Genomic DNA, 27,209 nt, shown 5'->3' on the forward strand with positions numbered 1-27,209 from the left:
TGCAGAATGGGTACAGTACAGCTCAATACACACAATTGTTAAGGGGATGCAGACAAGAGAAAGACTTTCATCTTGTTTACATCAGGGTCCCCCATTTTCAATTCATAATGATATTTATGACATACACACACAACATAGATATAATAATCTAATCTAATCGACATTTATGACACAGATATACAGTACTGTTACATTTGTGACATACAAGATGATATGCAAATATACAGTACTGTTAAACAGATCCTAACAGTAAATATATACATACGAGGGGGAGGGAACTGTACATTAGGAGGGGGTGGGTGGGAGGGGGGGTTCAGACATACAGGGGCCAGTTTCGAATTGCAGCCTCCCGTAGGTGCTCTTTGAGAGTGGTTTTGAAGGTGGGTAGTGATTCAAATTTTTTTACGGCTGTGGGTAGGGCGTTCCACATTGATGTGGCATAATTGCGGAATGTGTTTAGTCCCTTGTTTGAGCCAAATCTGGGTTGGACATGATTTGTGGATCTCCCTCTGGTGTTGTGGTCATGGTATTCACTGACCTTTGGGAAGTATTTCGACATGTACATGGGTACCTTAGTGGTGTAGTGCATCTTGTAGACCAGGCCATTGCAAGTTGCTATACTCTGTCGTCTACTCTAAGCCATCCTAGGTTGTCAAAATGGGCAGGGGTGAGGTGGGTTCTAGGAGTAAGGTCAAGCAGTAGTCTGACCAGTTTGTTTTGTGATGTTTGTAGTCTTGTTTTTAGTGCCTTTGGGGTGCTTTTGCAAGCATAGTCGTAGTACCCTTGAATGAGTGCTCCTGTTAGAGTCTTCAGGGTATTCTTGTTTACCAGAGAGGAGATCCGGTACAAGCATCTTGTTTGTTGGTTGACTTTTTTTATTACATTGGATGCCATCTTGTCACAGGAAAGATTTGCCTCTAGGATGGAACCTAAGTATGTAATTTCATCTTTCATTGTGACAATAGTCACCCACTGTAACAGAGAAGCCGTCGGTCTTGCCGAGTTTGTCATTTGATCCGAAGAGAATGGACTCTGTTTATGTGTAATGATAGTTTGTTATCAGCGAGCCAGTTCCGAGCGGAGGGTTTGTTCACCCTGTAACTTGTTCTTGTCAGAGACCAGCAGGGCTGAGTCGTCCGCGAACAGTAACAATTTGCAGTCACAAATGATCATTTGTCCATCACGGATCACGCACAATATTATGCGAGTTATCTCAAGCTGTCTCCTACCCTAGCATTCGTAAAAGATACAGCCACCACTGTGGATGCTCATTGGAGATCAGGGACCATTTCCTTTCCCTTTCACCCATTGATTACTAGGATGAATATAGCCAAACTTTTGTTACATGAAATATAACATGGACAGTACGGTAGACTTGTTTATGCTATCAGAATGATAATCTGGAGTTCGACGTGGCATGTTTTTGGACGCCAGGGTTCCATTGGTCAAGGCAAGCTAACGTACATATAATATGCAACATCATATGTCTTCTCGTGGCTCAGCCGATAGCTATTTTGTGCGTTTGACACGCCATGTGCATCTGGCAGACAGACGGCAACATAACGTGGAGAAGCGATTAGCTTGCTAGTAGCTAGTCACTCACCCGGCATTGTCTTTTTCCATATCTTTATGGAGCAACTTCATGGTCGCAGCTGTGTAATATATATAGACAACCGTACTATTTGTGGAGATACGATACAGTAATTTGATTAAGACCCATTTTCTTCTATAAAATGAATGTTACAAGCCAACTGCCGTTTCTTTCAACTTCGGAATGAATCATTCGGTCCAGGTTTGTTGGTCGCGGGTCGCCTCTACATTGCGTCATTCCAAAACACGAAATGGAGTTGTCTTCTCTCCGCAACACTACTTCGAGAAACGTCCGTACTTTCCGCCAATCAGCGCAGACGTACTTCGAGATACTTCCGTACTTTCCGCCAATCAGCGCGCGTCCTGTGGCTGCCACAGGTGCCAGTGCGAGGATACTCGGATTCTCCGGCGCTGCAGCTTGTAGCTAGGCTAGGGCGAGCATTATTATCTATAGAACACATATCTATGAGGGCGAGCCCCCTCGCGGGCTCCATGTAACGCGGAAGTGGTTGTAGCTAGGCTGCGTCTATTCGAATACCAACCGGTTCATGCTTCCGCGTTCGCGTTTTGCGAATCTGATTGGCCACTGCCGTGCACTTCCATGTAACGCGGAAGTGCACTATTCCAAAACACGAAATGGAGTCTCCCCACCCCCCATTTTTGGTCACTTCCGTGGGTGTCGCTTCACTGCGGCACAAATAATACAATGCAACATAAATACCGCGATATAATAGATGTATTTCGCCACAGTCTGATTTGCATTTCCTTGCATCTTATAGTCAATACTACAAAAACGTCTAACGTTCCAGATACCGATTATACTTTTTTTCTTCTTTTTTTTTTACAATGGTGTTTACGATATTATTAAAAAAGGAGGCGCGGTGATAGACGCGGTGCTCATCCAATCGCCGTGAACGCCTCCTGTCAAAATCCAAAAAAGTGACCAATGGCGAGACGAGGTGTGGGTTTAACTTCCGGGCAGCCTCGCTTTGAGCCTCTGGACGCTCGCGAGCAACTTGTGTTGTCGAGGCGAGGCGAGGAGGGCTCGAGGTGCAGCTAGCAGCCAGCCAGCCGGTCGAGAGGGGAGCGAGTCCAAACAGAAAGAAAGATAAATAATAATAAATAACCGTCGAATTTGAACCTAGAAATGAAAAATAGCTGACCGGCGTGGTTATACTGAAGTGTATCTCACGCCACATCTCTTAAACAATTCGATCGTCCGACTTCATCAAAGTCTGCTGTGTTGCTATTATAATTCCTGCCCAAGCTAACGTTAGCTAGCTGGCTAACGAGAGGCGGTTTAACTAGTTGAGCTCCACTCAGGTTAGCTAGTCTAGTAGCTGTGGCCCGTCACCTTCTGTATTCGTAGGGATTGTTTAAAACTAGCGGAGTAGTATGGCTGAAGCCGATAAATTGAACATCGACTCGATTATACAGCGTCTTTTGGAAGGTAAGATAATAACAACTTGATTCTTCTTTCTAAGCTAACTTGGCTGAATGCTAACTAAGTTAGCTGCTTAGCTAAGTTTTCGCATTATCTCTGCTTAGCTGCACATCCTGCTAGCTTGCTCGTTAGGAGCCATGGCGCCTAGCTCCTCGAAGAATACAGTTGATTAGAATGTGGGCACACTTGGTCCGTATCGGCCTCTCGATTGCTCTCAATACCACGATTCTGCTTTTATTTGTGCATAATGTGAACGCTCCAACATTAACTCGAGACCCCCAGAAAGCGATTGATTGATTGAAAACTTTATTAACAGATTGCAGAATGGGTACAATACAGTACAGCTCAATACACACAATTGTTAATAAGGGGATGCAGACCAGAGAAAGACTTTCGTCTTGTTTACATCAGGGTCCCCCATTATCAATTCATCATAACAATGACACACACGACATACAGATAGACTACTGCTACATCTATACATTTATGACATACCAGATTTGCAAATACAGTACTGTTTGTGATACAAAAAGAGTCCAGGAAAGAGAGTATATACATTTGACGTAGAAACTGAGTGCGGTTTGCTTGTGACTGTTTGGTGGAACTGTTTATTGATGAAAGAAGAAGCACAAGTTGGATGACGTCCGCGATGCAAGTATTGCATAACATACACGTTTTGAGTGTTCAGTAGAGCCTCTTCCCAAGACGAACACTTATTTTAAAACAACACTTTTGTAAAAATGTATTGAAAATGTGGGACCCTGATGTAAACAAGACGAAAGTCTTTCTCTGGTCTGCATCCCCTTAACAATTGTGTGTATTGAGCTGTACTGTACCCATTCTGCAATCTGTTAATAAAGTTTTCAATCAATCACTGTAGGCTAAAGATTAATAATGGGCCGCAGCAACTGTCAAATTGAGCGAATGTCATTATTCAAATATCACCATTATCATGGCCCCTACAACGTGTTAGACGTGTCGTAGAGACACCCTGGAGGATTCATCGCATTCCAGCAATCCATGTTCAGGGTTCATTCAATGACTTTACTCCCCAGGACACTGTCCCACACAGTCCTACTTGAAAAAGAGTACAGTGTTAGTGGCCGAGATCATATCACAACAACAAATACCCATTTGATAAGTTAAGCATATAACTCAAATTGATAAATGTAATTCCTATTTCAAATGTACATTGCTGAATGGTCACTTTGTATGTATGACCTTTTGAAGATGTCATGATACTAAACAGTATTCGTTAGTTTGATTACGTGAGAGTTAACACAGAAGGAGATATTACCAGGACACACACTGGGAACCACTCTTCCAGTTATGATGTTTTGAAACGTGCTCGGGTTGTGTTCTGCTACAGCCAGTCAGGACTATATATGGCTGCGTTCACACTGCATGCCTTATTGCTCAATTATGATTTCTTGCTCTGATCATATTTTCTTATTTGGCTGTTTATTAAATGTGGCCAATATCAGATTCCAGTGTGAGCTGGTCACACTCCTCAACTGACCCGCATGCGCAAAATAAATGAACAATAAAGAAGATGGGATCAATTGAGAGATGTCAATCTATAGTGACGTAAAAGTCACCTGACTGTTCAGACTGAGGTCTCATTGCAAACAAATCTGACCCGTATCTGATTTAGGACCACATATGAAAGTGGCATAAATCGGAATTGAAAAGATCAGATTCCATGTGATTTGTGCTGTGCACACTGTTGTGATTTTTATTTTTTTAAGACCTGAGTCACATATGAGCAAAACAATTTGGGCCACTTTCATCTGCAGTCTGAACGTAGCCTCTGAAAACACCTTTCAGTCAGGTCACCTGTAGCATCCTCTCCTGAATTCTTCTTTCAGTTCTTCTAGACTGTCACTGGAAGAACATTTTGGTCCAACTATTGCATGATCAACTAAATGTTCATTGTGAGCGATCTGTGGTGCTGAATTTCCCTCGGGATCAATAAAGTACTTCTATTCTATTCAAACATTGCAACAGGAAATAAACGTTGGTCCTTTTTAGAATTGTATTGTATGTATTTTAACCCGTCTATTGCTTTAGCCAAGGTTACCCATCATTAACCATGTTAAAGGGGAAATCCACCCTAAAACGGAATGTATTGTTATTCCAATTATGTTGGACTGTCAAGTCTTTATCTGTTAACCTATTTAATTGTCTTATGTAAGCTTGAAAATCAGAGCATCAAGACATGGATCTGTGTCATCAAATTAAAATTTTTTTAAGGTCGTCCACTGAGATTGAAAATCAGACTTGGGCTCTAATCATTCAGTTTGAGCTATAGCTCATTTAAATATAGGGATTACACCTCGAGAAAAAATAATAATAAAGTACCTAATATACAAGTAACACCCCCATGGGTGGTGTCATCGTAAGCCCTTCTTGGACGTGTACCATGTAGTCGACAGTACACAGCGCTGAGAATCATGTGTGGGCAGCGTTGCCTGAAGTTGCCTTTTCTCACATAGTGAAATTAGAGACTAATGGTGTTCTGTACATGGTGAAATTAGAGACTAATGGTGTTCTGTACAGAGTGAAATAAGGGACTAATGGTGTTCTGTACATAGTGAAATAAGGGACTAATGGTGTTCTGTACAGAGTGAAATAAGGGACTAATGGTGTTCTGTACAGAGTGAAATAAGGGACTAATGGTGTTCTGTACATAGTGAAATACGGGACTAATGGTGTTCTGTACATAGTGAAATAAGGGACTAATGGTGTTCTGTACATAGTGAAATAAGGGACTAATGGTGTTCTGTACAGAGTGAAATAAGGGACTAATGGTGTTCTGTACATAGTGAAATAAGGGACTAATGGTGTTCTGTACATAGTGAAATACGGGACTAATGGTGTTCTGTACATAGTGAAATAAGGGACTAATGGTGTTCTGTACATAGTGAAATAAGGGACTAATGGTGTTCTGTACATAGTGAAATAAGGGACTAATGGTGTTCTGTACATAGTGAAATAAGGGACTAATGGTGTTCTGTACAGAGTGAAATAAGGGACTAATGGTGTTCTGTACATAGTGAAATACGGGACTAATGGTGTTCTGTACATAGTGAAATACGGGACTAATGGTGTTCTGTACAGAGTGAAATAAGGGACTAATGGTGTTCTGTACAGAGTGAAATAAGGGACTAATGGTGTTCTGTACAGAGTGAAATTAGAGACTAATGGTGTTCTGTACAGAGTGAAATAAGGGACTAATGGTGTTCTGTACAGAGTGAAATACGGGACTAATGGTGTTCTGTACAGAGTGAAATAAGGGACTAATGGTGTTCTGTACATAGTGAAATAAGGGACTAATGGTGTTCTGTACATAGTGAAATAAGGGACTAATGGTGTTCTGTACAGAGTGAAATAAGGGACTAATGGTGTTCTGTACAGAGTGAAATAAGGGACTAATGGTGTTCTGTACAGAGTGAAATACAGGACTAATGATGTTCTGTACATAGTGAAATAAGGGACTAATGGTGTTCTGTACATAGTGAAATAAGGGCCTAATGGTGTTCTGTACATAGTGAAATAAGGGACTAATGGTGTTCTGTACATAGTGAAATTAGAGACCAATAATGTTCTGTACAGAGTGAAATAAACAACCAGTGGTGTTTTGTACAGTGCAAAAGAAAGAAAGCGAGAAACTTAATTTATGTAAACCAAAAAAATGGCTGGTGATGAGCAAACGGCGTTTCACATCACTCGAACTGTGCTTCCATCTTGACTTAAATGTCCTGTTTCAAAGTATTATTGAGCAAAAGCTGACCTATTTAAACAAATTATAACCACTTAATAATCGTTCCATAAAGGGTAAAGCACTGTGAGAAGCGCACATTTAATATAAATGTAGGACGTCTTTGCTGCCCTCTCCGAGGCACCCGCCTCCACACTGTCTCCTCTTGATGAGACTAATGCCTTGTGCCTCTTGTCCTTGTTGGTCGGGAATGAAGATAACAGATATTCATTTTATCCACAACAACCCATGCGTTTTCATTTAGCGGGAAAAGTCCAACTTTACGCAACACCGTTGTGTAAGAAACATGGTTGGTCCATGTTAATAATGAATTAATAGTTTTATTTCAAACAATAAATATGAAGAAATAATGTTAAAAAAAGAGAGAGAATTTAGATACGAAGTAAGATTAAAATAATAAACAAAACAGTCTTTTGTCCGACAAGTCAGAGCAATATGCTCATCAGGTCCTACCCCCTATTGCAATATAGCACAGTGTTCAATGTTCTTCCACCTGAATGATCTGCAAACTAAATCAAGTTAATATATAATAATTACAGTTATTTTACAATAAATACCGTAGGCTACTGTCCATCCAGTATATTTTAGAAAGCAAAAGGTATATGCTGACTAGATCTGAACAATAATCAATACGCCCCCACTCACTGACTCACTGTGTGAATTCTGCCAACAATGATCTGCTTGTGTTCGGACATGATGGGCACAGTTTCTTTGTCATTACGCAGACATGGGTGCTGGGAGGGTAAACTCTGTGTGGAATAATTAAAACGTTTGTGCTCAATGTCATACATTTAATAACTGGTTAAAGCCAGGAGTCCAGTGAACGTGCGAAAGGGGCAATATATATATATATAATTATATATGTAGTGGTGGGACGATACATCGATCCAGATCGATATATCGATCTAATTATTAGGGATGCACAGAATATTCGGCCACCGAAAATTATCGGCCGAAAATTCTTAAAAATGCATTTTCGGCTATCGCCACCGAAAGGATATCACAGAATGTCAAAGAACAGGGTTACGTAACGTTCATAACCTAAAGTGTTGTGATGACGTAATCAAAACGCGGCTACGTGAGCAGCTTGGCAGCTCTTCCTGCAGCCTGTGATAACTAACTCCTCTTGGGAGTCGCGCTGTTTCTATGTAAACTCCGTGAGCAACGCATCCAATAAATGAGTCTTTAACATGCTTTATATATCCTCGCCATTACTATAAACCCGGTCGCGGTTAAAACCGTTTTAACTAACGTTAGCGTTAAGCTAGCTAACAATACTTCCAGTCCTCTTTGACCCGTCTCTCGTAAGCTACGTCATCCCCTGCTAAGAGTCATGGGAGATGTAGTAAATACAACAGTCCTTCAGGCTAGAACGTGTCTTTTTGCAGATCTTTATGCAGTTATAATAAAGCACCTTGGCTTTGTTCTGAATGCACTTTGTTGTAGTTATCCTACAGAGAAAAGAAAATGCACTTGACTTTAATGCACATTTTGTTGTATGTAGAGCTGCCGCGGTATTGATTATTTCCTTACCGCACAAATTTGCAAAATATTTCCTACCGCGCGGTTATTACCGCACGCACACAAAAAAAATAAAAAAGTTTGAATGCATTTTTTTTTTTAGTAGTAGTCTACTCTTTATAGCATATAGCCTGCCTCTAGTCTAAATGTCTATCTTTAGAGGATGACTTTGCAGCATGCATATTGTTTGGGATTCGGCAAGCACGCATTAGTTATTGAAAGTGAAACACGGATTCGAAGTTCCCCTCTGGTCGTGCGCCGTTCACTCGGTGTCGCGGGCAGGGGTGGTTACCCCTAACCCCCCCCCGACCCTTTCTTATTATTATTACTATAAAGTTACTACTTTATAATAAAGGCATTCGTTTTGTGGCATTGACATTATATAGTTATACGTTCAATAACATCAGCGTATTTACCGGACCATAGCAAGCAATACTCTATTCATATCTCAGTTCCTTTCTTTGCTCAGAGCGTGCTGAGTTGTCCCATTCTGCGGTCTGTTAATAAAGTTTTCAATCAGACAAGTGTATAGAACGAAGGGCTTTTATTATAACATTCGTTGCAGACAGTAAAATCATTATGTCTCGTTTAGTACTCCTGAGGCGCGATGGTAGTCCACTCCGGCGGAGAGTTAAAGCTAACGTTATTAGCCGTGTTGTGATGAACTGACATTCAGGAAGTAAAAACCTAATACGCGCTTGCCGATTGGTGGTAACACACTGCATGACGCTACAACGTGTGACGCGTCTCTCTTCTGACCAATCAGTGGTCTGCAATGTTTCACGTGACTTTTCTGGTACCCAATAGGGTCGCTTGGAACCTCGATAGAGAAGTAGGGTATATCTGCAGAGCCGCAAGCCCAACGAGAGGAGGGTAATTCATTATTATTATTATAAAAAACAGCGGTGACGCGGTATTCAGCCTACTCTGCGGTGGCCGTGATGTAACAGCGATACCGCGGTAATGCGGTAATCGCGGCAGCTCTAGTTGTATGCAAAGAGAAAATTTAAATTGTACAATCTTTTCAGCTGGAATTAATGTATGCATTCAAAAGTGCTGAAAAAAAAATTTATGGGCCCATAATAGTGATTATTAATATTATTTAAGTTAAGTTTAGCCATAATCATGTATTTTGCCATAATCAGGTAGCTAAAAAAACTTTTTAATTAAAAACTATTAATCGGGGAGCTCCCGTAGCTCACCGCATATCTCGGCGCTATTTCTGCGTCGGGGGAAAACCGCGCTCATCACGGATCTGGGGGACACGAGTTCGATTCCCGGACCCGCCGTCATTTCTCAGAATGTCTTCCCCTGCTCTACATCCCATTTTCAACCTGTTTCTGTCGGTCATGCTTGACCAGAAAAGCGATAAACGCTAAAAAAAAAAAGTAAAAAAAAAAACTATTAATCATTTTCGGGCATTCGGTTTTCGGCCAACTGTTTCCTATTTTCGGTATCGGTTTCGGCCATCCCTACTAATTATCAATGAATCCAATAGTATCGATGCAACTTAAAAAGATTGGTTCATATCTATACTCTTATTTTGAAAATCCCGTGGCAAGTCTCATTACGCCCAAGCGCAGCTTCGGCAGCTGGATTCAGCGTATTATAAAATATAATGTATAATAAATGTATACATGCAAAGTATTAAGTATACATCATGCAACATAAAAAAAATTGTTGTAGGAACGGTTTGGGAGAGGGAGGTAGGGAGGGGTTTTAGGTTGTGTGTTGTGAGTTCCAAAAAATGGAACGTAAAGTTATTTAAAAATATATAAAAACGTTGTACTTTACACTTACAGTGGACACCAGGTCTATTTGTATTAAAAACAATGGATTGTTTTTCATTTAAATGTCTGGAAGAGCTCAAAAATAAAAATGTCAAATGATATTTTCGTTGCCTTTTTTTGAGTTGATCTAAATGTTACTGATCGTGTTAAATGGGCATATGATATTGTCTCATCGATCGTAGGCACCTGAATCGTATTGTATCGTGGCAGACTTTGTGATATTGGCAAATATCGTATCGTTGTCCAAAGAATCGATATCGTATCGTGATGAAACTGGTGATTCCCACCCCTAATATATATAAATAAATAAATAAATGTATGCATATCCCAGTAAAATCACCATGGGTACTGTGAGTGTCCTAGGAGTTGGTTCAACTATTCATTGTTTGAGAAGCACCCCCAAGCATTTGTCTCCACAGATCACCACTAGAGTCTTGTTTCTCTGGTTTTCAACTCATGGAGAGACTTGTTCATAATCACAAATTGAAACTGAGCTGTAGGATATATAATAATAATATATTATATAAATAATGTGGACCCTCCATGATGCCCTTTTAAACATGGACTATGTGGCACAGTACTTGCCCGCCGTCCACTCAAAGAATTACATTAAAAGATCAGTGTTGGTATTTGCGGCTGTGAAAAGGGATTGGTTTGTGTTCACACTCAGGCGAACTCTCCCAGCGTTTTATTGACTGCTCACCAAGCCGGTCTTCTCGTTCGGTCCATTTGCACTCCAACAAACGCCCCAAACTTTTTCTGTAGGCATCTAATGTGAACACTGCGTGAACACCCTGCCCCTAGGATTGGCTCAGTGAGAAGAATTATTTATTATTATTAGTAGAAACACTGTGGTTGATCAAAGAATGGGGCATGTGTAATACTATTATTATTTATTATTATATATAATACTATCTTATTATTATTATATCATATTTGTATTATATATTAATCTATTTATTTATTATATATTATACTATTTATTATTATAATTATTTTTATTATATATATATAAAATAAAAATATGATGCTACTATTGTTGACTGTTCCTCTGCGGTCTCTCTGCTCCTCAGTGAAGGGCTCCAGACCTGGCAAGAATGTTCAGCTGACGGAGAATGAGATTCGCGGTCTTTGCCTGAAGTCCCGGGAGATCTTCCTCAGCCAGCCAATCCTGCTGGAGCTCGAGGCGCCACTCAAGATCTGTGGTGAGGCTTAGCTGCTGTGTGCATGGGTCGAGGACCCCCCCCCAACCAACCAAATTACACACATACACGCACGCATACACACAACAAGAGACAGTAACTAACGTTAGCCACTAACTAACGTTTACCTGATGTAAACAGGACGAAAAGTCTTTTTATGGTCTGTATCCTCTTAGCAGTTGTTTGTATTGAGCCATACTGCAGTATTGTATTGTACCCATTCTGCAATCTGTTACAGTAATTCCTCTAATAGTAACCCCGGCTTGTATTTGTTTCAACTGTAGCGGGTACCAGGCTTGTATTAGGAGGAGGCCTGTATAAGAGGGAGGCCTATATTTCAAATTTTCAAACGGATCATAATGAATAAATCAACATTTTGTGTCAGTTTGAACCCAGTAAAATGTACTGGGTTCATTTATTGAAACCAAGTACTGTATGAAATAGTAAACAGTGCAATTACAGGTGGTCACTGGTCATTTCAACGTTTTCAAAGTGAAATCAAGTAACTAGCTCAGTATGCAGCTCAGTATATTAGTAACCCGGCTTGTATTAGGAGGCCGGCTTATAATTGCTTAGCTCAACAGCGCACCCGGCCATTAATAAAGACCCGGCTTGTATTTGAGACCCGGTTACTATTAGAGGAATTACGGTAATAACGTTTTCTGCTAACAACGTTAGCCGCTAACTGGAAACGCTCACAGTGAAGTGAATCCATGACAACAGTTACGTTTAGTGGGGAAGGGGGGGGGGGGTATATTGACGAGGCTTGACAACAGAGGTTCAAAGATAATTTCACATTTATTGGCTGTTCGTTTATATAGTGCTTCATGCATCAGGCTTCTCGAGTAGGGTCCAGCTGCAGACCCGGAGACGATGGGCTTCTCCAGGTTCCAACGCCGTGTTACTGTTGACTATTTACTTCCTTGTGTGACGTCACTTCAAATGCGGCTACCAAGACAGTCGAGTAGGTAGTGGTACCATGCAGTGGGAAAGTGGCATAAGAGAATACTTCATAATGTTTCATGCAATTAAAAAGTAAATATATATATTAGAGCTGGGCCGTTAACGGCATTAGCGTGCTGCGTTAACACCGGACTGTTATCGCACGACAATACAATTGACGCCGTTAATCTATTTCTCAAACTTGGGTCTCCTCTCCTCTCTCTGTCTGCACGAGAAGCGAGCCACTCACTCACACATACGGGTACTGGGCGGGGCCTATCTGTGGCTCAGTGTTGAAGCGCTGAGGACACAGACCGAGCTCTGCGCTCATTATTATTATCATGGCGGAGAGAACTAAACGAAAGTCTGGGTACACTTTACGAAAGTCGATGCCGACAACGCACGTTGCCACAAGTGCAATAAAACATTTGCAAGTATGGGTGGCAATACAAGCAATTTGTCAAAACATCTGTTGTCAAAACATAACATTAGTCTGGAGAAATGCGCCGTTTTCGACTGCTTTGCTCGCAGTGTTCCATCTCCATGCACGTCCACTGCAGGTAAGCCAAGATAATACGGAGTTAGCTAGGCTAATAACGAATTATTACGAATAGGCTAATAAATAAAATATAATTGTTTAGCTACAAATATATTTGAAAGATGATACGCCTCCTCCCTCTCCCTCCACCACCGAATACAGGCGTCCCAGCCAAGCCAAGTCCCTTCACCCTAGCAGCTAGGAAGGATGACAGAGGTAGGGGGGGGGGGGGGGGGGGGGGGAGACGAGTGTCACAGGGCTGTGACCCAGTTTGTTGTCAAAGGCCTGCACCCCTTCTCTACAGTGGAGTCCAAGGGCTTTAGGTAACAACTAATCATTCAGACACATTTAAAACATTGTTGCTGCTGTTGCTGAAGAAATTATATTTATTTATAAAGTTATATAAAAACATTGCTGCTGCTGAAGAAATAATATTTATTTATAAAGTTATAAATAATAAAGCAATGGCGATAAAGTACCGAACCGTTAAGCAGTATCGATAAGAGTACGGTAGTAGTATCGATAAAATCCTAACGATACCCATCCCTAGGTAGAACACACATATTTTGAATGCCTTCGGCAGACTTCAAATGAGCCATATTAATCTAGATTAACTCCAGGATTGCAGATAGATTAATCTAGATAAAAAAAATGAATCTATGCCCACCTCTAATATATATATAGTTTTGTACACATTAGGGATGGGCGTGATTAAAACACATGACCTGGTGGCTTAAACACATGACCTGCTAAACACATGGCCTGGTGGCTTAAACACATGGCCTGGTGGCTTAAACACATGACCTGCTTAAACACATGACCTGGTGGCTTAAACACATGACCTGCTTAAACACATGGCCTGGTGGCTTAAACACATGACCTGCTTAAACACATGACCTGCTTAAACACATGACCTGCTTAAACACATGACCTGTGGCTTAAACACATGACCTGCTTAAACACATAAGCTTAAACACATAACCTGCTTAAACACATGGCCTGCTTAAACACATGACCTGGTGGCTTAAACACATGACCTGCTTAAACACATGACCTGCTTAAACACATGGCCTGGTGGCTTAAACACATGGCCTGGTGGCTTAAACACATGACCTGCTTAAACACATGGCCTGGTGGCTTAAACACATGGCCTGGTGGCTTAAACACATGGCCTGGTGGCTTAAACACATGACCTGGTGGCTTAAACACATGACCTGCTTAAACACATGACCTGCTTAAATACATGGCCTGGTGGCTTAAACACATGGCCTGGTGGCTTAAACACATGACCTGCTTAAACACATGGCCTGGTGGCTTAAACACATGGCCTGGTGGCTTAAACACATGGCCTGGTGGCTTAAACACATGACCTGGTGGCTTAAACACATGACCTGCTTAAACACATGACCTGCTTAAACAGGTATATAGAAGGATTATATCCAGGTATATTCAGGCAGATATGGATATATATACTGTATGTGGTAAATATATACGTGTGTGTATATATATACAGCACTATTGTACATGCTATCATACAGAGGGTAGATGGTAGACTATAGTATGAGGTAGGTATTTATGATTACTATGATTACAGTGTAGGACAATTGTAGACGGTGAAAGCAGTAGGTAGGTGTAAAAGTCTAGGCAACAGAGTTCAAAGTTCGTATAGTATGAGTAACGGAGCCTAGGGTGTAGGCAATTATGTTGTTTTGCACTCTGGTTCTCTTGAGGAGCTGGTCCAGTGTGTTCTACTGCCGATTCCACTTTAAAGGGAATCGCTAGTTTTAAGACTGCTGGGCATGGTATGGATCCACTGGCCTCCATTTGATAATTATCGGGCCGATATCAGCAATTATTACGTCATCCCGATAAACCCGATAACATTATTGATAGCTCCGATAATATATAATACATTTTTTGGTTAAAAGAAATCCGGTGTGGGTGGATTGGGATGAAGGGCGTTTGTTTTTACTGTAGGCTCCTCTCGTTTTTCCAGTACTGTGGTACGACTGATAGCGTGTGGTTTAGGAAGAGGGAGTTTTTCACAAATCCGGCGCTCCCTTCTCATGCCTGGCTGTGACGTAGTCACGTGACTTTCAGAAGCAGCACACTCGGATAGTAAACAAAGATGGCGTCGTTGGACTTTTTTAAAGTTTCAGAGGAAAACAGTTCGCTTGCTATTTGTAACAAATGCAGAAGTTCCACGAGGAGGGAAAGGGGCAACAAGCTATAACACATCCAACCTAATAAGTCACCTGAAACATCACCACCGCTACGATGGTGTATTAAAATCCGACGACGACGCCGAGCAGCTAAAGGCTAAGCTAATCCAAAGCCAGCTGTAGCCCCTTCCGTGACTGCGATGTGCAAGCCAGGGGCTTTTGAATACGCAGTCACTCGCAGCTCCCTAGTAGCCAGGTTAATTTGGACCACCAAGCACTGCGTGGCTTGTACCTATTGACGTTTGACGAGCGTTTGCAAAATTAAAGACGTTTGACAGATTATTTGTTTGGTTTATTTAATTCTTTTTGAGGCGTGCTGTCCTATAAATGCCAAGTAATAGTTGTTTCATGGACCAAGACCACAACAGTCTCCTCTCCTATAGCGTCAAAATGTTTTATCTGCTGACAGTGACGAAGCACAATACCTGTTGGTTTTTAGTTCACTCATTGTTCAGGGAAACACGTTGTTAATGACACTGACGGATTGTGAATTTTGTGATTGACTCAAATTATATTTATTTGGAAAAATAAATATAGTCACTTTATTTGAAGAGTCAAAACTGTTCTCTTGGCTTTGTTTTGTTCATAGTAGTAACGCTCATGTCATAATAAATCTGGTTAGGTCAAAACTACAGGAATACATAAAAAAAAAATTTAATACAATAAATATATATATATTATCGGTATCGACCTTGAGGAGCAGAAAGTTATCCATATCGATATCGGGGTCAAAAAATCAATATCGTGCACCCATACTAGTTACACACAGTCCTCATATCCATCCTAGTTACACACAGTCCTCATATCCATCCTAGTTACACACAGTCCTCATATCCATCCTAGTTACTAGTGATGCACCGATGTGAAAATTGTGGCCGATATTAATATTGCTGTTCTGGCCGATACCGATATTTACTGATGTCGATATCTCTGTATAGAAAACACGTTTTATGATAATCAAATAAAGAGCCATTTTCCAAAATGCTTTTTTTCTTTTTACTTTTGTAACTTGTTTTCAGAAATGACTGATATTTTGAAACTATTTAAGGCCAAAACATGTAAAAAGAAGAAAGAAAAAGATTTAAATTTTTTTTTTTTATATTGGCCCTATCTTGATATCGGACCGATACCGATGTGTAAAAAAACGGCCATATCGGCCGATATTATATCAGCGGCCGATATATCGTTCATCACTACTAGTTACACACAGTCCTCACATCAATCCTAGTTACACACAGTCCTTATATCCATCCTAGTTACACACAGTCCTCACATCACTACTAGTTACACACAGTCCTCACATCACTACTAGTTACACACAGTCCTCACATCCATCCTAGTTACACACAGTCCTCATATCCATCCTAGTTACACACAGTCCTCATATCCATCCTAGTTACACACAGTCCTCATATCCATCCTAGTTACACATACACACAGTCCTCATATCCCTCCTAGTTACACATACACACTGGAGCAGTTTTGGGGTTCAGTGCCTTGCTCAAGGGCACGTGGGCAGATATTGTGGGCATCGTAGATGTAATGGCAGCCACCCTTCAGTCACCAGCTGAGCTCGCAGCTGGAAGACACCCTCCCGCCAGTTCGGTTTACTGGCCGCCCTCTTTACCTCTAGGTCGCCCTGCCTCCCCAATAAAAGCCAGCGAGTTACTGATTGAGTGAGTTAACGACATCAGCCATAAGTCGGACGGCAACAGGAGGCCCATCAGGGTCACGCCATGGTGACTGACGAGGTCTGTTCTCACACCTCCATCCGCCGCCCTTAGCCCTGTTGTTGTGAAAATAAACACCGGGGACGATGGGGATTATGATGCTTTTTCCTACGATATCGCACCAATACGTTGACGCCGGTATTCTGATATTCTCCGTGTTTACTAGTTCAAGGATTTTAAGGCGAGACCTAACGTTCTGTCGAATGAGGTTCTTGAAAATGTCTCGACTGCTCGAAAGCCTAAACGACCTTGAATTTGATCTAATAATGGATTCATGGGTTTTGCACGAAGTATAATTTATTTTCACATTTTATTCCCTACTGATCTTCAGTCGTTCACTGTTGTAGCGTGAAGGAAACCTGAGATCAATCGTTATATCCACGGCTGAAACGCAAAACTCTGATTTCACTTTGGATGATGAGAAACCTATCCATCTGCACCTAGTCAGTCTGTATGAAAGATATTTGCCAAAAGCAGTGTGTTATTGTATTGGTTATCCTTAAAAAATGGCATTCTGCAGGTTTTTGGGGGGTTTCTCAAAAAAGTTAAACTAGTATCCCGAATATCAGAGTATTGTTTCAAGTGTGGACCCTTAAGTACCACCTAGCGTCTCCGGCCATATGTACCAATGTTCTAATGTTCAAGTTAGTTTGTATTTGTCACGTATAAAGTACATGTACATTGCAATTAAATGCTTGGTTCTGTATGAGCCCCTGAGAATGTGCTTCATTCAGTAAAAGAGGAATAAAGTCCCAACACTAAACACTATACAAATATACAACCGAAGTACAATGAAGTAAAATACAAACAATGAGGTACAAAAATGCAAAAAAGAAAAATACAAAATGTGGTATGGATGTAGTGCAATCTCTTTTAATAAATGGATAACATATCGGTGTAGTGTCTAAAGTGAGTGTTAAGGTGAGTGTTTGGTACATAACAACTGTAGCGCCACCCGCTCCCTCTGTTTCTGACGGCATTGTGTTTTGGAAACCCTCCCCAGGCGACGTGCACGGCCAGTACTATGACCTGCTGAGGCTGTTTGAGTACGGAGGCTTCCCCCCCGAGAGCAACTACCTGTTCCTGGGGGACTACGTGGACCGAGGGAAGCAGTCCCTGGAGACCATCTGCCTGCTGCTGGCCTACAAGGTCAAGTACCCGGAGAACTTCTTCCTGCTCAGGGGGAACCACGAGTGCGCCTCCATCAACAGAATATACGGCTTCTACGACGAGTGTGAGTAGTACTGCTGTGTTTGATGAGACACCCAGTCAACGGCAGTGTCCCGACCCATATATAAAAACATGTCTTAATAAAACGTGCTTAATTTAGTCGAATTCTGCCGTTGTCTCTATTAACTACATATAAATATGTATATAATTGTTTGCTTTATAGACTAAGGTTGCGACATAAGTATGTCATTTGCTGTGTAACGGAGAGCAGCCGCCCAGGCAGCGCAGCTCCCGACTCATTATTAATTAATCTAATCCAATCCACTTTTATTTATAGAGCACATTTAAAAACAATAAAGTTGACCAAAGTGCTGTACAAGTCCCACAACATAAAATAAAATAAAAGGAATACATCTTAATTTTTTTGTCAGCTTCGATTTAAAATCGAATCTTGGGCCTAGAAGCTTCGACGGCCAAAAAAAGCTTAGAAGGTCAGCCCTAGATAACAGCACTGCTCTACACACACCGCTGCCACGTTCAGCTCCTTGTTTGGGTCACACTTCAGGGAGAAAGAATAAACATCCTCTGAGAGACATGTACACATGTACATGTGGGGGCGACAGTGGCAGTCGTCTGGTAATCAGAGGGTTGGACAGTGGCTCAGGAGGTAGAGCAGTCGTCTGGTAATCAGAGGGTTGGGGTTAGACAGTGGCTCAGGAGGTAGAGCGGTCGTCTGGTAATCAGAGGGTTGGGGTTAGACAGTGGCTCAGGAGGTAGAGCGGTCGTCTGGTAATCTGAAGGTTCCTGGTTCGATTCCCGGGCAATGTTTCGAAGTGTCCTCCAGCAAGACACTTAACCCCTAACTGCCCCCGATGAGCAGGTCGGCACCTTGCTGCCGATGTGAGTGAATGTGAGGAACAAAAATGATAAAGCGTTTGGATAAAAGGGATAACATTCTGAGCCTGGAAGGTATTTGAGCAGCTAGACTCTTCCCTCCCGGCTACAGAGGATGACGACCTCGTCATCACGGCGCTGACATGCTTTCCTGCGCCCCTCCCCTCCAAGCCAGTTTCCTTTTACGTTGATTTACATCCAGTGTCATTAGTTTGTGTTACGTAACGTAAACATCCTTGGAATGGGATCACTGTAGGGCTGGACGCCACGGCCTCAGGGGAAGTGTTGTGGACGTAAGAACCTGACGGCTGAGACCTCGGGAGGGGAAGTAGGATCTCCTCAAGTAGCAAACTCAACAGGGATTCAGATTTATCCCAAACATATACAGGTGCAGCTCAATACATTTGAATATTGTGGAAAAGTCCATATATTTCGCTGTATTGATGCAGTAATTTGTGCAAAAAGAGCCCCAACCAAGTACAGAGTGAACATACTTGAACATACTTTTCAGAAGGCCGACATTTCTATATAATTTTTTTTTTTTTTTTTTTTTTTTTTTTTTTTTTAACTTTCTGAGATACTGAATTTTGGGCTTTCATGAGCTGTAAGCCATAATCATCCAAATTAAAACAAATAAAGGCTTGAAATATTTCACTTTGTGTGTAATGAATCTTAATAATCTGAGAGTTTCACTTTTTGAATTGAATTACTGAAATAAAATAACCTTCCCATGATCTTGAACAAGAATCCCACGATATTCTAATTTATTGAGCCGCACATGTACAGATAAAACATGTTAAAACACATTTACCTAAAGCAATTTGCAAAAAACATGTTGGGGAGGGGACATGAGGAAGTAACAACATCTTGGGGAGGGGACAGGAGGAAGTAACAACATGTTGGGGAGGGGACAGGAGGAAGTAACAACATGTTGGGGAGGGGACAGGAGGAAGTAACAACATGTTGGGGAGGGGACAGGAGGAAGTAACAACATGTTGGGGAGGGGACAGGAGGAAGTAACAACATGTTGGGGAGGGGACAGGAGGAAGTAACAACATGTTGGGGAGGGGACAGGAGGAAGTAACAACATCTTGGGGAGGGGACAGGAGGAAGTAACAACATGTTGGGGAGGGGACAGGAGGAAGTAACAACATGTTGGGGAGGGGACAGGAGGAAGTAAAACGTATCTAGTCCTGCCCCTTCCTTACAATATAATGCATGTAAAAAATATAGTATTTCTTAATCAAAATATAATATAAATCTACAAATGTAATATGTGGTACTTCAGTCACCTTACTACTTAGTCCTCTCTCTTGTACATACAATACCTTTTTTGAACCCTGCCTTTGAATTGGTTTGTATTATTGCTCCCCTTTATACTGGCACCTATAGTCCGTTCCAAAGGGACACCCCACCAGCTGAGACGCACACACTCTTCAGAGCGGCACGGCCACTAATCACCTGCAGACGTGAGAACGAGGAACGTGTCTCCGATCACATGCCTCTCCTAGCCGTCCACAGAGCCAGCGTTATGTGTATAAAAAAAAAAAAAAAAAGCAAAGGGCACACATGACACAACAGCGACCGTTTGTTGGGACGAGACTATTTTTATTGGCCTCCTGATAAGATACCGGTATGTGTGGTTTTGGCTCCCCCGCAGGCAAGAGGCGGTACAACATCAAACTCTGGAAGACCTTCACAGACTGCTTCAACTGCCTGCCGGTGGCCGCCATCGTGGACGAGAAGATCTTCTGCTGCCATGGAGGTGTGTCTCCCCGAGCTTGTCTCCCAGACCAGCGGAAATACAGGCCGCCTTTTGACCTCGTCACGTGCGACACATTGAAGGGTGTCCTTTAACCCTTTCACCGTGACGATACAGAAGGTTAACCCTTTCACTGTCACATGACAAATGGGGTTAACCCTTTCACAACCACACTACAGAAGGTTAACCCTTTCACTGCCACACTACCGTCCGTAGTGTGGCAGTGAAAAGGGTTAACCTTCTGCAGTGTGGGGTTAACCTGTTCACAACTGCCGGTAGCTCAGTTAGCTGAGCAATGGTTAACCGTCTGTAGTGTGGTAGTGAAAGGGTTAACCTTCTGTAGTGTGGTAGTGAAAGGGTTAACCTTCTGTAGTGTGGTAGTGAAAGGGTTAAATGTAGTTCAACATATAACCGTCTGTAGTGTGGTAGTGAAAGGTTACCCTTCTGTAGTGTGGTAGTGAAAGGTTAACCTTCTGTAGTGTGGTAGTGAAAGTGTTAACCTTCTGTAGTGTGGTAGTGAAAGGTTACCCTTCTGTAGTGTGGTAGTGAAAGTGTTAACCTTCTGTAGTGTGGTAGTGAAAGGTTAACCTTCTGTAGTGTGGTAGTGAAAGGTTAACTTTCTGTAGTGTGGAAGTGTGGTAGTGAAAGGGTTAACCTTCTGTAGTGTGGTAGTGAAAGGTTAACCTTCTGTAGTGTGGTAGTGAAAGGTTAACCTTCTGTAGTGTGGTAGTGAAAGGGTTAACCTTCTGTTGTGTGGTAGTGAAAGGTTGACCTTCTGTAGTGTGGTAGTGAAAGGGTTAACCGTCTGTAGTGTGGTAGTGAAAGGTTAACCTTCTGTAGTGTGGTAGTGAAAGGTTAACCTTCTGTAGTGTGGTAGTGAAAGGGTTAACCTTCTGTAGTGTGGTAGTGAAGGGTTAACCTTCTGTAGTGTGGCAGTGAAAGGGTTAACCTTCTGTAGTGTGGTAGTGAAAGGTTAACCTTCTGTAGTGTGGTTGTGAAAGGGTTAACCTTCTGTAGTGTGGTAGTGAAAGGGTTAACCTTCTGTAGTGGGGTAGTGAAAGGGTTAAATATAGTTATGTATAAAAAAAGGAAGACATTCTGAACCTTTGCCCCCTGGTGGTCAAAACGGAGGTTCCAGTACGTTTTGTATTTTAACTGTTTGGGGGGATATTCCTTTATTGATCCCCTCCATAGCAGCATGGGGAGGGGAGGTGCAGGTATGGGCAGGGTAATAGTAGAAAGACATAAATGCAGGCAATAAATTATAGTAAAAATGGGCAGTGCAAACAATATAATAACTCTGAATATGAGCAAGCAGGCAGTGGTATAAACATGTGGACCTCCCCTCCCCCCAGGCCTGTCCCCAGACCTCCAGTCCATGGAGCAGGTGCGGAGGGTGATGCGTCCCACCGACGTGCCCGACCAGGGCCTGCTGTGTGACCTGCTGTGGGCCGACCCGGACAAGGACGTGCTCGGCTGGGGCGAGAACGACCGCGGCGTCTCCTTCACCTTCGGCGCCGACGTGGTCACCAAGTTCCTCCACAAGCACGACATGGACCTCATCTGTCGGGCTCACCAGGTCAGTCCCGGAGCGGGGAGGCATCGTGGGGGGTGGAGCACGGGGGAGAAGGTGGATACAAATGGGCGGGGGGGGGGGGCGTTCCACTAATGTGCCCTGACTACCTGCACTGACCCCATGTGCCATTCGAACCATTTGCAGGCAGACATTTCCTTTCTTAGTGTCTCGTAGAGCTGTCCCTGAAGCCTGTTTTTGGGCTTCGAACTTCGTCAGGGTTTTTCGAACCGACACTCGAACCTCAGTTTTTAATTAAAAAAAATTTAAAACTAAATCCTCAATTTGAATAAAGTGATTCATTTGATTAAATGAACGTTTGGGCTCAGCCCTAGTGGGGGCGGGGGGGTGAAGGAGTACCGGCCGCTGGGTCTGTTGTTCCTGCGATTGTTCCTCTAGTGTTTCTCTGTAACGTCTTTCCTCCTGCTGCTCAGAGTAGGGGAGGCCTCGGCCACACAGCCTTGAGAAGTGAAGGCAGGTTCAGAGGAGGCCTCGGCCACACAGCCTTGAGAAGTGAAGGCAGGTTCAGAGGAGGCCTCGGCCACACAGCCTTGAGAAGTGAAGGCAGGTTCAGAGGAGGCCTCGGCCACACAGCCTTGAGAAGTGAAGGCAGGTTTAGAGGAGGCCTCGGCCACACAGCCTTGAGAAGTGAAGGCAGGTTTAGAGCACTTTCCCACCACAAAGCCCCCATAGCCAGTATTTGAAGAGCAGTCAGGAGGCACCTCTGTAACGCTGCCTGTAAACGCAGATGGATCTTCAGAGTACCCCTTAACCCTGCAGAGCCCCTGTGACCCCAATACCAGGTAGGCAGGTAGAGAGGAAATGCCCCTTCATAATTCATTGCTTGACCCCCTAAAGGCAAAATATAACGCTGTTCACGTTTTTATATGTAAAATGGGAAGTTTGTGTGGTTTCTTGTCGTCGTGCCCGATTGTATTGTTGTGCAGGAGTGGAAGAGAAATCGAATGGAGGAAGTTATGGGAGCCAGTTCCCTATATGAAACGACGACTGGTTAACCCTTCATGTTCCCGTTTCTCAAGGTGGTGGAGGACGGCTATGAGTTCTTCGCCAAGCGGCAGCTGGTGACTCTGTTCTCGGCGCCAAACTACTGCGGCGAGTTTGACAACGCCGGGGCGATGATGAGCGTGGACGAGACCCTCATGTGCTCCTTCCAGGTGAGCGACCAGACCATATCTGCTGATGGAGCGCTCTGCGTTAACCTTTTCCCCCAAGGAGCACATGTGCTCCTAAATGAGAAAATCTAGGAGCAAAGAAATTTAGGACCACAGTGAAAAATTGTTTATTAACAAACTATTTATTACATGCATATTATACTGTGCGTGTGCATACTAAGGGACACGCATCTATGCAGTAGCACATACCACAGAAATCACACATTGGCCCATGCCTACTAGACGCAAAGGATATCGGTTGTCCAGCTGCTTTTGTATGTTGTAGTGTTGTCACGATACCAACATTTTTTCCTTTGATACCGATAGGAAAGGTAATGGAATATATTATTAGATGACGGAACATGGAAAATTCTTTATACAATTCTTTAATTAATTTAAATAAATATTTTTACGCTGTTGAAACGTAAATAATAATATTATTCTGTTACAGCTGCTGAGCTACTATACTATAGCTAATGTCCATCTATATCTTCCTTTTGAATGAAATGGGTTCATGAATCGAATCAGGATTGTTAGCAGAGGGGGGGGGGGGGGGCTCAGCCCCCCCTTCCCTCACTATTGGATGCCTCTGAGCGTTCCCAGGGATAGCTTAGTTAGCAGCTAACATTAGTTAAGGTGCAACGTGGGCATTCCAGAATGGCGAGGATGCAAAGCATGTTAGCATGTTGCTCGCAGAGTTTACATTACACATAGAAACAGCGCGACTCGCGAGAGAAGTTGTCACAGAGCTGTCAAACGCAGGGCTGAAGAGCTAGATGCCATTGCTTCTAGAATTCAAGGTCTACGACGCCACTATGCAAAGCTATTACTCGCACAGTGTGCTCCTAAATTATTCTTCCAGTTCGCGGACATCTATTTTTAAGGTCAAATGCGAGTGAAATAGTCTCAGTGTAGAGCCCTGGATGGATAATATTACCATAACAGTCAGAATAGTGAACATCAACCTCGTCCTCTTAAGCTGCAGGCTGCCTCGTCCTCTTAAGCTGCAGGCTGCCTCGACCTCTTAAGCTGCAGGCTGCCTCGTCCTCTTAAGCTGCAGGCTGCCTCGTCCTCTTCACACTTTCCGTGCCAGCCTCCGTGTCCTATTTACCCCGTTGAGTGCCGACGCTCTATTCAATGGCCGAGCACTCGCATTTGTCAACGCATAAACTATATCTTAATTTATGGCTATGTGTCTAATACGACCGTCGCTTATCAATGACTTGTTTGCAGTCAACATTGTCGAAACGGATTGTTTTTTACTCTGTTCATTTCCGTTTTATACCATTTTGAAAACGCTAGTTTTTTTAAACTTTCAGAAAGAAAGAAAAAATCTGCAGGAATCGCGCTTTACTGTAATACACAAACACGTTGTCATTTTTCGGCCTATTTATGAATCGTTTTCAAATAAATGCTATTTACCATTTGGCTGGTAGATTAAAAAAACTACCAGATTTTTTACCAGCCAAAAATTATAAATAGCTTTTTAGTATATCGCCATGTGTTATTATTACTATATAATACACTCATATGCTATTTTCAATTAATATTTTCACATGCATTGTTTCAACTCACCACCCCCGCATCATATTGTAGTCTAGTCTGTCTTCAAACTTCCACTCTCGAAACGTTATTTTTCGTCTGAGAAAGGCGCGGTGGGTTTCCTTTTTAGCGGCAGGCTTACTCCTTCCATATGGTTCCACTTCCACATATTTGTAATTGTAACTCATTTAATAATAATAATATTTACATTTATATATTTAATTACCACATATAAATATATATATTTATAGGGCAACCACCCTTTTTACACTGCCTGTATACTTGCCCAGATGCTTGATCTACTCGCTGTATGTTTTTTTGCACATGGCACTGGTGCTACAGAGGTTGATGGTTTTGTAGCACAGGCCAAAATCTTGTAGCACAAGTATAAAACGTGTTATATTTGTAACAGTCACAAATGTGCCTATTGTATTTGTGTTATTTAGTTGCAGTGCCATGTTTGGCTGTCATTTTCATGCTGACAAGTTGACGTCACACAGCCAGACACGTTACGTGTAAGGAATTATGCGATTTGGTGTTGGATGTATGGACTCTAGGGGTGGGAATCACCAGTTTCATCACGATACGATATCGATTCTTTGGACAACGATACGATATTTGCCGATATCTGCCACGATACAATACGATGCAGGTGCCTGCAATCGATATGAGACGATATCATAAGCCCATTTAACACAATCAGTAACATTTAGATCAACTCAAAAAAGGTAACTAAAATATAATTTGAGAAAAAATTATTTAGCTCTTCCATCTATTGTTTTTAAAGGGGAACTATTTTACTATTTCTTTCACTATTTGGGCACTTTTACACAATTCATGTGAGTCTATGGAACACCTCTGTAATTATTATTATTTTTTTATTCATGGTTTGTATTTCTAATCAAGTCCTCATAAACAGCATTTTTCTACCTCAAGATCTTAAGCCGTTTTGAGCCTGGGCTCCAACCACTGTGTGCAGCTCATCATGTACCTGATGTCACACAGCCACATTATCATGCAGCGGTGGCTCTCTGACATCACAAATCAGCACATTTTCAGATGACTCAGTTCAGTGAGGGTGAATATTGTCAGAGGAGAATTGGAAGAATGCGCCAATATGAGAATTAGAGATGTAGATCATATTAATATAAGTCCACATAGCTAGGAAACAATGCTAAACACTCAAAAAGGCCATTTATAAGATAGTTCCCCTTTAATACAAATAGACCTGTTCACTGTAAAGTGCCACGTTTTGATATATTGAGCTTTAAACTTAAAGTACATTTTTGGGGAATTCTTTTGCAACCTAAAACCCCTTCCTCTCCCAAACCGTTTCTACAATTGTTTTATGTTGCATGATGATCATGAATTCATTTATTATACTTTTTTTTTTTTTTTTGAATATCAACATTATCTGTCCATCCTCAGTAATCCTCAGTTTACTATAATATACTCCTGACTTCATTGTCTTTCCAAACGTGCGCACACACAGAGAAAGGGAGAGTGCCCCCCTTTCCCTTTCCTCAGTCCCCACTTTCTGCTGTTCTCTATGGCTCTGCCTCTGATCAGGATTAGCTTGTTAGCTTACACTAACGTAACGTTAATTTCAGGTGATGTGGGCATAAAGGATTGGCGACGATGCAAAGCATGTTAGATGCATTTGACCCGTTGTGAGAAAAAAAAAAACCACAGACTTATTTCGGGTCGCAAAATAGGAGCACTGCTGTGTAGCCCTGCTCTGCTTAATGCCAGCAGACGGCACAGACTGGGCGGATATGACTCGTCGAGTTGCCACAGGATTTTCAAAATAAGAGTATCGATATGAACCGAACGTTGCTAGCTGCCGGAGCCATAGATATTATAGCTGGAGCTGCGCTTGGGGCGGAAATGAGACCCACCACAGGATTTTAAAAATAAGTATCGATATGAACTATTTTGTTACCGGCCAGGTGGCGGGCAGACCTCTCATTGTTACTCGCCAAACCTTAAATCTGCCCGCCATTGGCGCTTGGCGGGTACTTATTTTGTTCCCTGTGTGTACTTATGCACGCTATAGAAGCGGGCTGAAAAATCTATTCTCTTATTTCCTGATCAGCTACACACACTCACAGCCACACACACATATGGGACACGTTGATATATAGGTGAAAACAGCTCTGATTATCCCAATACTGGTAAAATAGATTCCTTACCTCAGATCCGATGTTCTCCAAAAAGATTATTCCAATTCCTGATCGCCATTCCAAATATCGATCGCGTTTATTGATCCAACGCTGGGTACTGGAAACATATATTCCACGCTGTTCTGATGGTGGGCAATGACTGGGATCGTCTCC

The 27,209-nt window shown here is 42.3% G+C and overlaps 2 protein-coding genes across 2 annotated transcripts in view; one reads left to right on the forward strand and one right to left on the reverse strand.

Annotated features, from left to right (window-relative positions):
- The window catches only part of pelo (pelota mRNA surveillance and ribosome rescue factor), a 28,475-nt gene extending 26,657 nt beyond the window's left edge, over positions 1–1,818 (reverse strand). Inside the window, exon 1 of the mRNA XM_084322372.1 lies at positions 1,604–1,818. Coding sequence (XP_084178498.1) covers positions 1,604–1,644 — 41 coding nt within the window. The 5' untranslated portion in view covers positions 1,645–1,818. The remainder of the gene's footprint in view (positions 1–1,603) is intronic.
- An 801-nt stretch (positions 1,819–2,619) lies between these two features.
- Positions 2,620–27,209, forward strand: part of ppp1cab (protein phosphatase 1, catalytic subunit, alpha isozyme b) — a 30,186-nt gene continuing 5,596 nt past the window's right edge. Inside the window, exons 1-6 of the mRNA XM_084322429.1 lie at positions 2,620–3,040; positions 11,200–11,331; positions 17,764–17,994; positions 20,485–20,589; positions 21,942–22,165; positions 23,200–23,334. Of these exons, the coding sequence (XP_084178555.1) occupies positions 2,986–3,040; positions 11,200–11,331; positions 17,764–17,994; positions 20,485–20,589; positions 21,942–22,165; positions 23,200–23,334 (882 nt within the window). The 5' untranslated portion in view covers positions 2,620–2,985. The remainder of the gene's footprint in view (positions 3,041–11,199; positions 11,332–17,763; positions 17,995–20,484; positions 20,590–21,941; positions 22,166–23,199; positions 23,335–27,209) is intronic.

Source organism: Notolepis coatsorum, assembly GCF_963971535.1.
Source record: "Notolepis coatsorum genome assembly, chromosome: 10".
Classification (NCBI taxonomy): domain Eukaryota; kingdom Metazoa; phylum Chordata; class Actinopteri; order Aulopiformes; family Paralepididae; genus Notolepis; species Notolepis coatsorum.